We start from the raw sequence: 14,311 nt of genomic DNA, 5'->3' as shown, positions 1-14,311 counted from the left end.
TGGCTGGGTCATTCTTTGTCCAGGACTGTCCTGGGCACCGTCAGGTGCTGAGCAGCACCCCTGGCCTCTCCCTGTTAGATGCCGGGAGCAGCCATCTCTCCCCGGTTGTGACAGCCAAGAATGTCTCCAGACCTTGCCAAATGGACACTGGGGGCAGCGTCACCCCTGGTCGAGCACCACGGGTCTACACTGAAGTCTGCTCAAGGCTCGGTCGCGTCCCGTGAAGCCCCTGCCGTTCTCAGAGGCCGTGTTGTTTGGGGGTCTTCCCCTTCAGACTCCTCCATGACTTTGGACTGTACCAGTTGCCACAGTTACAAAGGCAGCGAGCAGAAAGGCGTTGAGCCCAAGTGACATTCCTTAATGGTCTCTATGGTTAGGGCTTTAGATCCCATCTGTCTTAACTATCCACGTGGAAGCGCGATGTTCTGTGTATATATTTTTATACTCAAACCCCTCCATTCAGGATTTTGTTGTCATTCTATGTCACTTGTAGCACCATCAAGAGGACCAGCTCCTCTGAACGCGTGTCCCCGGGCGGCCGGCGGGAGAGCTACGGGGACTCCAAGGGGAGCCGGCACCGCACGGGGTCCACCAGCAGCTCTTCCAGCGGCAAAAAGAACAGCGAAAGGTAAGGGCGTCCACGGTGCCATTCCGTGTCACCTCCTCTCTCCAGAGCTGAGTCGGAAGGTCCCTAATACGCACACGGCCGGGAACTCGCATGGGGACCTGGGCCTCTCCTGAGGTCATGTGGGCCCTAATGAGACAGCCATCTGGGGCAGCTGCCGGTCCCGGCCCACGCCAGTTACCGTCCAGGCAGGGAATTAGAACCTGGACCCCCGGCCCCCTTATGCGGATGGTGGTTCTTGAGAATTTGCTTGGTTCCGAGGACACAGAATTAGGAAACTGACCCGGACTTCCTCAGGGAGCATTGGATATTTCTGGTACACTCTGCTGTCATTTTAAAGTTCACGTTAGTGAATCTTTTTAGACAGAGTGGGTGAAAAGTTGTACTTTTATAATTTGTTGAAACTGTTTTTAACATTGAGCTAATGCCAGAAAGAGGAACTGTTTTCTTTCTAGTTTCATGAAATACTCTTATTCCTAATTTGGAATTATTCTTTGAGCTTAGCATATAATGGCTCATAATAAATACCAAGAGACCGATAGAAACATTTTGTTAGTGAAAGCTAATTTGGGGCATTTTCATTGCTTGTTTTATGTTTAAGAATGTATTGAGTCTATGAGATCAGTTTCTCCGTGTTGATCTATCTAACGTACCTTGTTCTGTCTTTTTAAATACTGTGCTTTAATTTTATTCTCTCTATTGAGCAAGACTTAGGAAGGAGTTTCAGCTTCACAGGCAAAACTTTCTGTTTTTCCCAAAATGTTCACGGAAGGAGAAGGCTTAGTCATTAAGTGATCAACTCCAACCCACAGGCTGTAGAAATCCCCAGTTTATAACTCCATTCTGATTCCGCCCTGTAAGGAAAGCTTAAACTCTTTTTCGGTGTTATTCTTGAAAGATACCTTTTATAGAAAAGACGCAGGCACTTCACACATCTATAGCAGGTCAAGTTCATGGTTGATTAACAATCTCAAAACCACCGACATGTGTTCTGTCTTCTAATTTAGACTATTAGTGCTTCTTATCAGAAGATTATGCTAATTGAGTGATAATACCTTGGAAATAAGGCCAAGCGCTTACAATGGCCACAGAGTATGAGGACTCGGAGAGCCGTGTGGCCTGTGGGCATCTCTGAATTCAGGGGCGGCTTAGAATTGACCTGAAATGTCTAGATCTTGGCAGCCCTTAAAAACTTGGCCCCTCCTCCGCACATCTGAGTTTTATTAAGAATTTCCAAGAGGAACCTGCATTGTGCAAACTCCAGATCTGTTTTATCTTTTAAATCCCGTGGCTTTGGTAAATGGGCTCGGTTAATATTTCCATGAAAGATGTTTACAAAGGGTTTTAGTTTTTAAATGCCACAGTAGGAAATTTCGATTTCAAAATGAGAGACTGGGAAAACTTACTAATCGTTTTCTAAAAATAAGTCAAGCAACCAAGCATGTCCATTTTCAAATAAATTCTTTGTCTCGTTCGAACCAGGAGTAGTCGAGGCCAGCACAGCGCTGAGCCGGCGGAGCTGCAGGCACCTGAGCTTGCTCGGAGGGAGAGCTCCTGCCTTCCCTTGGGGAATGGGCGGTACCGACAGGTGCTCCCGGGAGCCTGTGGGAGTGCTAGCGGCCGTGACCCAGGAAGCAGCCGCAGCTGAGAAGCAGTAAAGAGTTGGTCATTCAGTCGCGGCCTGACCCCTTCCCTTCATTGTTCTCTCCATTCCCACGTGAGCAACCCGCTCTTGGCCGCTGTGACCCCGCGCCACCGCAGAGCGGGAGTCTGAGTGACCCGTGGCCAGTCTCCGAGCTGCAGCGTGCGCACAGGGAGGGGTAGGGAGAGGCCCGGACGCAGTCCCTCTCTTTGACATTACGGTGCTCAGTGGTCTCCTCCCCGTCACTCACTATTTTTTGACAGTGGGTCCAGGATGCTTCGTACATTCGAAAAGATTATCCTCGTTAGGTTACTGTCGGCAGCAAGACGGCGCAGAACGGGCACGGGCTCTGGAGGAGGAGAAAGATCTGGGTTTGTAAACCAGGTCTGCCACCTAACTCCTCCGAGCCTCGGTGTTTTCCTCTGTGAATTAGGGATTATACCCAGTTCCCTTGACTCTCAGAAATGAGCCGACCGGTAGGGAGACACCGGCGCCGTGCCTGGTCCTCGGTGGCATCGTCGTCGTGGCCGCTGTTACAGAGCGAGAGATCTGTGCAGAGCCGCGGCTTTCCAGAATCCTGAGCTTTATTTCTCTCGTTGGTAAGGTGAGGCTGCTGGGGACACCTGAGCTCATTAGTCTTTTTTCTGGCCTGACACACGTTAAACTACATCCAGGTAAAGGACACCGTCCTGGGAGCTCAACCCGGATTTTGGCAAATCTGAAAAGTGGTCGGGTGAAAATAGAGCGTCATAAATCTTCACGGTTCCCACGGTTGTGAATGTCACATCAGAATGAGCTGGTCTGATTTCAGGGAAATAAGTCAGACAGAGAAAGACAAATTCCGTATGATTTCACTTAGATGTGGAATCTTAAAAAACCAAAACAAATGAATAAGCAAAACAAAACAGAAACAGATCCATAGATACAGAGAACAAGCCGATGGCTGCCAAAGGGGAGAGGGATGGGAAGATGGATGAAATAAAAAAGAAAAGAAAATTTAAAAAATGTACCTTGACACTGGGCTTAGGGTGTCAGTCCTGAAAGCCAGACTTTGAAAAAACAAAACAAAACAAGTTACATACAAAGACTCAAAACAGGATCCCTTCACCCTGCCCATCAGCACCGGGACAGCATGTTTTCAAAAGAAAAAAAAAAAAGAAAGGAATGAGCTGGTCTTTAGGTCGTGTACGATTCAGGGCAGGTCATCAGAATGCAAGTGAGAAACAGGGGTGATGTCAGAAGGAGAAGTCTGGATTTATCCTGATTTGTAGAAGAAGCAACACGGCACCGCTTTAACTCGTATCTGCCACAGATTATTTGCTGTAAAGCTCACAATTCCCACACACCCCGTGCGAAGCAGCTGTTAGCACATATGACGTTTTGGCAAAAATTAGAAAAAGGCTCCTCTTACTCAAGAAAAACACTTTCATATCAGCAGATATATTTCTCAACAATAATAATTACAGCCAATTTAAAGCCTGCTCCACGTAAATTGTACAAATCTTACTGCTTAACCTAAAATAACAGTGTTTTCGAGATCCTAAACATTCACTTTTTCCCAGATAGAATGTTTTATTTGAAAATAATTACATTGTGCTTTCAGAGAAACCACATTCTTTATAATAGTTTCAGCCTTCTTGCTTCTGTATCTCATTTTCTTTGACAGTGGTCTCTGGCTTTGACAGTCTCTTATGTGACATTGTAAAGTTTTATCTTAGAATGCTTAACACTTTACGATGCTTCACTGGTCACCAGCCACACGACTTTAATAGCACTTAACCTTTGCACTGACAAAACTTCCAGAAAAGCAAAAGCAATATATGGCAATGTAATACTTACTGTATATATTATTGACGGTAAATATTAACAACTATATACCACCTCGTGTCTTAACGAAGTACTGATTATATATTTATAGAGTACCGACAATAACATTTTGACGAACGATCTGTACTATCCCATGTAGCTGTTCTATAACTCCAATAAGGAATTTCTTTAATTTAAAAAAGATGTTTTGTTTCAGACAGAAAAGCAGCTACATTTATGCTAGATGTTTCTAGGCTGATAAATTATTTCCATCATGAACCGGCTCCCCCTTTGTTCCGACTTTATCCGCTCTGTAAGGAAGACCCTTCGTTCCTTCCCATCAGGAAGTTGTGGTAATGGGCTGATTTTGTTAGAACAAGAAACATTTCAGCCATCTGCTAGGAGCCTTGTTGTAATAAACATAAACTGCCTGTCTTGGGAGTCAACAAATATTAAAAAAAAAAAAAAAAAAACACTTCAGAATAATGGAGGTGTCTACCATGTGACAGTGTCCCTCAGATGCCCTTTTGTATTGCCATCCTGCACACCATACTGGCCATTTTATCCAGACCGCAAGGTCAAGGCCATTGAGCCGGACACGATGAGCTCCATCCTTCCTGAAGCTCCAGCGTTCGTTCGATGAAAGTCTCCTGAGTGGCCCCTCGAGGCCCCCAGATCTGTTTTTCGTTTGCTTTAGCCTCCCCGATGGTGCAGTCCCCACCTGAACCCTCAGCCGAGCGTTCAAGTCCCTTCCTCTCCCAGCTCCCCTTCTCTGAGCCCCGGTGGCCACGCCTGTCCAGCGCCAGCTCTCACTCTTCCCTAGCAAGACTTTTTTTTCTTTTTTGAGGCAGCTTATTACACAAGTGACATGTGTTTTAGGAAACCCAGATGTATAAAAAAAGAGGAAAGAAAGTCACCCATAATCAGTGCTCGGACGCACAGCGGACGTCGGCTTACATTTCCATCTGGTTTTGCTTCTGGGGTGCGGTGTCTAATTTTGACATAAATTATACTCTCCTGCACATGTTTCGCAACCCGCTTTCATTTGTTCTGCAACTGTGTTTTTGTGTCGGTAAATAGGCTCTGACGTTATTTTAGATGTGGATCATTCATCACTTATCTAGGCAGATGTTCTCGGGTTGGACATTGAGTTACCAACACGGTTTTTCTAATCTAGTCTGACCAACTCAACATCTAGAGCACTGCCTGGCACATAGTAGGTACTCAATAAACATTCGTTGAACGAATCTTTTTCCCTCAGTCCTTATAACAAAAAAGGTTAACATGATGGGGTGATGTAGCCGTTGCCAGGTGTTAATTTCAGCTCTGCCACTTTTTGTCGTGTGACTGTGAGCAAGTTACTTAATCTCTTTGGGCTCTTCCTCAGTGCCTCCCTGCCAGGGTTGTCGTAAGGATTAAATCCGATCGCGTACGTAGAACCCTTTGCCCGGAGCTCGCCTCCCGTCGGCGCTCAGCGAACGGTAGCTGCAGCGGTTACTTCCACTCTCCCAAAGCGCGGGAACCGACGCGTGCACACCTTTGCCCACGCCGCCCCCCCCGCTCTGCGAGTGCCTCTATGGGACATTTGGGAACCTTCTGACTCCTGTTTCCGCCCTCGCCCCAGCCAGAACGGGGCGGAATCCAAAGTTCTGAGCATTTCTGCCACATCACTCGTTCAGTCCACGGCACGGCCTCTCCTGCCAAGCGCCTGCCGTGCGCAGGACATGGGGTAAGGCTTGGTGGGAAGTGGACGGGTTTGCACGCAGAGATTTGTTCTCTCAACAAACAGCGATGACATGGGAAACTGAAAAGGGCCAATTTCCAAAGGACTCGACACAAACCAGTGAGAGAAAAGACAGCAACTCAGTAGAAAATGGGTGAGGGTTTGAACAGGTGGTTCACGGAGAAAGGAATGCAAATACTAATTAATGAAAAGATGCTCAAATTCAGTCGTAATTAAAGAAATGTAAATCTAAGTAAGAAGAGTGTATTTTTAAAAATCTTTTAACTTTAATATAAAATAAAACAGATACAAAACAAAAAACAAAAAAAACAAACACACCCGCCACAGCGCATAGTGTGGTGAATTAGACCTTCTAGCCCTTAGTAAGTGGGGGGTTCTCCCCTCCACTTGACGTGTGTGTCTGGAAGTTTGGCGTGGGAGGATGGGTGGCAAACTGCAGCTTCCCCTTCGAGACCCAGCTCCGGGGTGCCCCTTGCTCTGGGAAGCCTGCCCTGGCCCTGCAGTCCAAGGTGGGCGCCTTTCCAATTGCTTTGTGCCCGCCCATCAGCTCCACCTGCAGCCGTAACTCCTCCCCCACGGCCCCACACCCACACCCCTTGCCTCCCCTCAGCCTTGGCCACAAGCAGCCGTGTCACTAGTCTTCGTATAACTAGCACTTTGCACAGTGCCTGGCACAGTAACTGCTCAGTATTCGTTGAATGAACGAAAGGATGTTATAGCTTTAAAACCATTTAAGAACTATGTAAACAGCACCACCTATGGGTGGGTGATTTTATCACACTGCATTTTAGATTCTGAAACATTTTGCACTAGAAGTTTGGTGACTTAAATTAGGCATCTTCTTCATCCTCTTTTTTTTTCTTTCTTTCTTTTCTTTTTTTTTTTTTAACTAAAGAGATCGTTTCATTCTTCAGGCCCCAGGGTCATTTGTCCTTTAACACATGTTTTAATAACAAGTGCCGATGTTCTTTGCGTTGTCACAGTTTAGAGGCTGTGAGACAAAGAGCCCAGAAATACACGAGGTTCTTGTCAGGGAAATTAGGAGGAGACATTAATGGATGGCCATGGGTTGGGCACTTTGTCACACGTTTTAGTTAATCGTGCCAATGCCCCATGCGTCTCTGGTTTTCTTCGCGTCCCGTAGCCGAAGGAAAGTAAGGTGCATTGAGGTGAAGCCGCGAGTCCAGCGGGAACACAGCCGGCTTCAGCATCTGTGCCGCTTCCGCCGGGTCGAGCAAAAGTGTTGGTTGCAAATGTCCGCAAAGCAATACTTTTTGTCCCCAATAAAGCCTTCCGTGGCTTCTAAATATTTTTAGTAGATGGTTCCCAAATGACCTTATTTCTAGTAAAAAGCTGCTGAGGGGTGATTTGTATAAGCGGTCATCCCTCGCATAGTAGAATATTTTGATTGCCAGTAGGAATTTTATTTCACCGAATAAAATCCATTCCAAAAGGACTCGTGGAACGTGTGCCGAGAGCTGAGGTTCTGATAGATGGCTGAGTCACAGGAAAACAACACGTTCGACTTTGAAATGGTCTCCTCCTTGATCCACCTGATCAGTCACTTTTAAAAGCAAGTGTCTCTGCTCAGACCACATGCGGCCCCTGTCAGTGCGGCTCTAATCCTAGCCACCCAGGGCTCCCTGTTACGAAAGTCACACGTGAGACCTGCAGTGTGTGGGAGCGGGCCCCCGAGCCCCCTTTCAGGAACTGGGGTAAATGAGGGGACGGGTAGGAAAGTGCCGAGTGCGGATCCCAGCGCCCGTGCAGGCGGGTGGTGAGCGTTCGGTGACTTGGAGTCTGGACACATTCTCTCTGGACTCTCCTGATAAACTCCAGCCCACAGTGCCGCGAGTGTGAGTTTTACCAGATGGAAAGAGAAGCAGCCGCACGGGGACGGTGCCTGTGCCCAGAGCCCACGGCGAGCCATCTCTGGGCCTGGGTGCTATGGGACTTAGATGGCTGAGGCTGCTTCGGGGTGGGAGGTGGTGGGGGGGGTCTCCTCGGGCCAGCGGTCTGCCTTTTTCCTGCTGCCTCCAGATCCCGCTATGGGTCTGGTGAAGCTCAAGGCTCTGTGTGTCCCCAGGTCCTGCTTAGTGCTTAGAAGAGTCCTTAGCAGAGTCTCCCAAACCAGCCACTCAACGGAGTGTAAGCCAGGCCCTTCCAGCCAGCCCCCTTCTGGCCAACACAGAGCGGTAAAAACCGCCCGGACTGCGGTGCTGGTAATCTTGCAGATTTGGGCCTCAGCCTAGTGTCAGTGGCCAAGAGAGGAGGGTTTGCTGGCCAGAGAGGAAATCCTTTCTCCTCTGGGCTTGCTTCTCTCGTGGGCTTCGGGGGAAGGTGGGGGACATCTGTCCTGATGCCATACTGAGATAGGGATGAATGGCATCTCATCTGGCCCCAGTGCTTCTTCACCCTGCCCACACGGGACCACACCCTGGCTGTCGAGGGAGTGTTAAGTCACCCACTTAATTCTTCCATCGAGCTCACCCCGAGGAATGGGTAATCAGAGACAAATTACATAACTCCTGGAGAGGCCGTCGTCTCCCGTGCCAAGTGAATCCACAGCCCGAGCACGTTTCAGATCGTGCCGGGTGTGAAGGGCCCACCGTCGACTCCCCTGACGACGAGCTCTGGAAGGGACAGGTGTCCGGGACACTGCCCCAGTTAAGCGACTGAGGCCGGAGGCCGCGCTGTCCCTCGTGTGGCGCCGTTCCCGTCGTCACGTGCCGTGGGTGTGCCCTGCCCTCCGCGTCGGGAGGACGCGTCGTCCTCTTACAGGTTTGTAGTTACAGGGTTTGCACACGCGAGTGCGTTTTCCTTTCCCAGATGCTCTTCTGGCCTCTCAGGAAAGATGGGCGTTGGCAGGGACGATGGGTTCTCTAGTAGACATAGTCCGCTTTTCTGTGAAAACTCAGCTTTTTAAAATAATGAAATCCAGCAACGGTGCGTTTTCTAAATACAATATGCCGAAAACGAGACGCAGGGCTTAGAGCCAGAGTTGAAGAGATGTGAGCACTTGTGTTCCCGTCGCCTCTCAGCCTCTCAGCCACCTCCGGCCGGAGTCACCAGCCGCGCTTTCTGGTCTTCGAATGGGGGCCTCGTTCTCTCCCGACCCCGCGTCAGCATCAGGCGTCCCCGGCCGCCTGGGTCTGGCGTCCGAATGCCCCTAGGGGTTTCTCTGGGAGGGACGTGACCTGTCGTTGCTCTCTTCATGCCCCGGAAAAGGCCGGGTGGCTTTTTTCCATGTTCGTGGCTTTTGCATTTTTCTACTGGGATCAAAGTCACGATGGAAAAAAAATAGCCTCGCGTCTTCCGATTCCCTGCCTGGCTCCCTGTCGTTACGACTCCGTGATGTTCGCTTCGCGGTCTTTTGTTAGCTTTCCCTCTTCTGTCCTTCCCCGGCTCATGAATCTATTAATACAGAACGTTTGGACCGAAGGCTCGTGCTTCCGCTCAGAAAATCACCAGAGTGTCACTGCCCTGCCATCATGGGGACAAGCCGGGTAATCTACAAAATCACGGCTCCTTTAAGACCAGCTAGATCACAGAGTAATGTGACGAACTAAAATCCAAGAGGTGGCACGTTCATCTCAGGAGAGGCGGACCCTGCAGCTGCAGGAAGCGGGGGCCTTCGCGGCTGGCAGCAGGAGGAGAGCAGCTGAAAGCTTACGGGATGATGCCGGGCCGGGTGTGGACTGCGAGGCGGTTCAGAATTCCTGGGGGCCCCAGGCACCAGGAGATCTCCATACACACATGCACGCACGCACACACGCAGACACCCCTTTCCCACAGACCTCCAGTGAGCTCGTGACAGAGCCCGGGAGCAGGACAGGAAGCGCTGAGGACACCCGCTCTGAGGCACAGGCAGGCGGGCCTGCTGGTGTCCGAGGACAGAGCGGGAGAACCAAGAGGTCCTCTGTACTGTGCCCAGGTGCCAGGCCATGGCCACCACCCCTGAAGCAGGGACGGGGAAGGCTGGGGCAGGGCCGCCGGGCTGTGGCGCAGTGGCGTCAGAGGCCCGGCTGGGGGGACTGAGGATGGCTCCCTCGGCGCTGGCCTCGCCCTGGGTACCACGCAGCCGTGTCTCCGAGGCCGTGAGAGGCAGGGCCGCCGCGGCAGCCCCTCTGCACCCACCCAGACCCACAGGGTCCACTGAAGTCTACAGAAGGAAGACTGAGGAATCCTTGGGACTCTAGACCCCAGCCGTCTGCTCTTACCGGAGTGGGGATAGAGGTTGCAGAACGGTCCCTCCAGGAAGTGGCCCTGGGCACAGACCCAGCACGGGGTCTTGTGGCTGGCCATGGCCTTGGCCTTCAGGAGGAGGAGAAGCTGGGGCAGAGGAGCTGCTGGCATGTGCAAGGGATGGCAGGGACACGGTGGCTGGACTCAGTGACTGACAGGAGAGCAAAGGGAGGTGAGGGCGGACATGTGAGGGGCCAGTGAGGTGTCTAGGGACTTGGGCCAACGTCAGATCGGCTTCTCCATGCAAAGGCTGTGCCATGCTGTCACGGTACTGCTTTCAGTGACCAAGGGCGAGAGTCCAGAAAACTAAGCCCACGACAGCCAACCACCTAAAGCACCTTCGAGCAGAGCGGAGACACTTCTAAAGCATCGGGAAGGACGTCTCCCTGTGGACTGCATAAAATGACCTGGAAATCGAGGGGATTAACAAATATTGCTTATTACATTGTGGGGTTAAGGATGGTGTTTCTCAATGTATGTCTAGTTAGAAATGAAGGAGAAAATTAATATTAGGACTTTATCTGCTCAGATATATTTTTTAAAATATGCACACACACACAAAAAGTATGAGCCTCAACGGGCTCATGTTGCCCGTGGCTCCCTTAGGCGCAGGTGTCATGTCTCACTCTGTCTTGTTCTGTATCTTGAAGCGGAGGTGGGGGGGGGCGATGTGGGAAGCGGGGTTTCCAGTGAGAAGATGGCATGGCCGTTGGAGTCTCACAGATGTGGGATCGAGCTCTGGCTCTGCGTTTGAATGGAGTGCACTTCTTGCCCCGCCAGAGCTCCCCCACGTTCCTCCACGGACAGGGGGTGATCATCTGTCCCCACAGGTGGCTGTCACGGGAAGGCTGTGCTCTCCTACACATGGGGACTCCACGCAGGCTTGTCCTGTGGGAAGCCGGCCCCTAGGAATGACCTCAGTCCATCTGTAGCCCGCTTCGGGGGTTGGTTCCCCAGGCGCAGTCATGGGTGGCCTCAGCCTGGCCAGAGTCCACAGTGGGGTCCCCGCATCACCCCCGACGGTCCTTCTCCTGTGCTCTGAAGCCCCCGCTCAGAACACGCGGTCAGGAATTTGCTCGTTTTAAGTTAGTTCTTTAAATGACCTGTCAGAAGCGCATGGGACAGAAAACAAACCTCACCCCCGTAGGCAGGGCCCGCTCCCGTCCGGACCAGCCCGATGTCCTCCTCCTCCAAACGCTTGCTCTTGCTCGTGAAAAGCGCGGCTCTGCTGGCGGAGCCGGGGTCCCGGCCTCCGCGCCCGGCTTTGGACCTTCCCGGCCGCGCTGGCTCCTGCTCGCAGTCACGCGGTTCTGTTTCTCACGTCGGTGCCTGTCACTGACGCAGCCACCATGTGACGCGCCGCGGCGGCCAAGGACCGCGGGGCGCGTGGGGGCAGACGAGCCCCCCAAGCCTCGCTCTGAGCCCCGGTTCTCTTTTTCTCTCCACAGCAAACCCAAGGAGCCCGTCTTCAGCGCGGGTAAGTCCGGTTTGATTTTCGTGCGGTGCCCCTCACTCAGCTCCTCAGACCTTGAGGCGCGAATGAGAAGTAGCCGTTTCGGGGGCCAGCCGTGGACACACACAGCTTTTTGCACGCAGGGCTGCCCGTCAGCCTGTCCCCGGGGGTGCTCAGGTCATAGAGAGGCGGCCCACGGGACAGTCATAAAAACTAAACCCTTTACTGGCCCCCGTTCAAACTGATTTAAGGTGGCGTCAGTAAGGAGGCCGCGTGAGATGCCACCGCACACGCCGTGGGGATTTCTGAGTTAAAAGACGTCCGTTGCCTGTGGCGTCCCTCCCTTACTAACGGGGCTCCCTCCCCTCATCAGCACCGCGTTTCTCTGGAAAGGAAAGTTTCTGATGCATCAAGTTATAACTTTGTCTAAAAGTAGCTTCCCCCGCCCCCTTCTGCCTTTGATTTCCGAAACTGCAAACTAATAGTTCACATACCTATCTGTACATCTTTTTAACACGTTTTATCATAAGGTAGATGCTATTTTTAGGATTTAACCTTATTGAAAGGTGCATTTAAAATGCACAATAATCGACGAGTATGTAATTAGTTAAATCAGTTCATTTAAATTTTCCATAGTTTTCCTCCAATTCAGAACTGAGACACAGAGTCAGAATTTCGTGTTTATCAGCACGTGCTCTAGTATTTATTTCCTTCTCGGGAAGCGTGCAGTCACTCACCGACAGCACGGTCGCCACAGGCCCGCAGAGCTAGGTCCTGGGTGCGCTTGTCAGAGTCCCCGAAACGCGTCCAGGTGTGCCTGCCAGGTGGCAGGTGGCGTCTCTGCCCGAGAGCCGGCGAGCTCCTGGACAGGCAGGCAGGCACCTGCAGTGCTACACTGTCTCTTTATCTAGCCCTTCTGTCTCTGTCTCCGAAATCTCAAGGGAAGCGCCGGGTGACACACTGCAAAGGTAGGCAGCACTTCTGAAACCTCATAGCTCTCTGAGCACAGCCGTTACCCAGGCTACAGAAACCTTTTTCATACAGGCAAACAGATTCTCTCCTTGTATGAAAATGTTCTTGTGGTGCAAACCACTTGGACTTAAATTAAAAGCGTTCCTGAGCATCTTACTTGGATGGGTTTTAAGAAGTAGCCATAATTTGGATGTCGATTGATTATTGGCCAATTACAGGAACTTTAAAAAAGAAAAAAAAAATCCTGTGGAAACTTTAAGAGAGCTATAGGACGAGCCTTGGATGTCCACTGTTTGAAATGGTGTCCCGCACCGCCGCTGGCCTCTTCCCCAGCTCCTCGGGGTTTGGTGGCTGTGTGCTGCTGTCCTAACATGCCTGAAAAAAAACAAAACAAAACAAAACAAAAAACAAAAAAAAACACTGCTTTCCCTTGCTGCGTTTTGACTTTAGATGTAAAATGTCTGAGTTACTAGCACGAAGCGATGCCTGAGCTAAATGCAGCGCTTTCTTTTGCCTAGTCCAGTCGTTCAGATTTGTGCAGTAAGTAAGCCTCAGTCGGAAGGGCTCCATAACCAGCACGTAACTACGATGTGTGCACGGCAGGTACTTCACGTGCGTTGGTTAAACACAGCAATGAGGAGCTTCTCGTGGGTGTTCCGGAAGTGCCACTGGATTCTCTTTACTTCCAATCTGCAAGCTGGGATTCTTCTCCTACAGAGAGAGTTGACGGAATCCCTTGCAGTCGACTTTAAGCACTGTCACGCCCGTCCCTCTGTGGGTCCGCTGGGGGCTTCTAGGTTCTTCAGTTGGAGCCACACAGTCTGATGAGCGTAGATTTGGGTGAAAGATTCAGGAAGGGAAGAGCTTTCAGGTGAGGAAGAGAGCCTGAGGAGGGGCCCAGAGCAGGACAGGTGTGGGGGCTGAGGAGGAGACCCGTCTGGCCAGGGACGAGAATCCACGTGGGTTGGTTGTGGCAGGCGGTTGACCCCTGGGATCCGGCAGGTAAGGGCAGGCGCAGGATTTTGGGTGGAGATGCAGTGAAATCCAGTTTGGGCCTCAGTGGGTTCGGCAGGAGACTGTAAGATGATGGAGGGGACCGATAAGAGAGCCTGGGCGGTGGGGCCTCAGGTGGCCTAGTCTCAGTGGGTCCGGAGGGTGGAGCCAGGTGAAAGCATCCCAGCTGGAGGGTCCATAGGACACAGCGCAGCGGCTGGCACACCAAGCGGGAGTGAACGCATACCGGTCCTTACTTAAAAGCCCCACTTCATAGGCAGAGTGCAGAGTGTGTCACACGCATGCCTTCAACACCGGAAGCGCATGCACATAATAACGTAAAACTGGGGCGGCCTCTCGACTTCCAGGCTCTATTGCATGTGGCAATGTTTGCAAATCCTTAGGAATGAGATTTACACAACTAACTGGTAAACGTGGTACCTAATGGTACTGATTTGATTCCATGACGCTTCCTCACAAGTTCCTCTCCACGGATGATTTTTCCGTCGAGCGAGGTACAGATATCCCCCGTTCCAGCCGTCCAGTTTAAATGCCATTAAGGCTGGGTCCTCTGATGCCCAACAAAACATCAGAATACTGCCCGTTCTGAATCGGAACCAAATTCATCAAAAAGCTCACAAGACACTTTCTTTGGTCTTATTATATCCTGGAAATGCTAGCCAGGAAAAAAACCCAACTTGTTTCTTTAAAGTCCAGGAGCTGCCCCATGTCGAATGGGTTTTACTTTTGTCCCCACAATTTATGAAAATGTCGAGAGTTATTTTATTATCGACATGTTTGCTCTAGAAAGTTTCACTTCCCAGTTTCTCT

At 50.9% G+C, this 14,311-nt stretch overlaps 1 protein-coding gene across 1 annotated transcript in view; it reads left to right on the top strand.

Annotated features, from left to right (window-relative positions):
• The window catches only part of EML1 (echinoderm microtubule associated protein like 1), a 154,197-nt gene that overhangs the window by 113,642 nt on the left and 26,244 nt on the right, over window positions 1-14,311 (top strand). The window contains exons 4-5 of the mRNA XM_011375252.2: window positions 494-628; window positions 11,511-11,539. Of these exons, the coding sequence (XP_011373554.2) occupies window positions 494-628; window positions 11,511-11,539 (164 nt within the window). The remainder of the gene's footprint in view (window positions 1-493; window positions 629-11,510; window positions 11,540-14,311) is intronic.

This window comes from Pteropus vampyrus, unplaced genomic scaffold, assembly GCF_000151845.1.
Source record: "Pteropus vampyrus isolate Shadow unplaced genomic scaffold, Pvam_2.0 Scaffold268, whole genome shotgun sequence".
NCBI classification, from domain to species: domain Eukaryota; kingdom Metazoa; phylum Chordata; class Mammalia; order Chiroptera; family Pteropodidae; genus Pteropus; species Pteropus vampyrus.
This window is presented reverse-complemented; position numbering and strand designations above follow the sequence as displayed.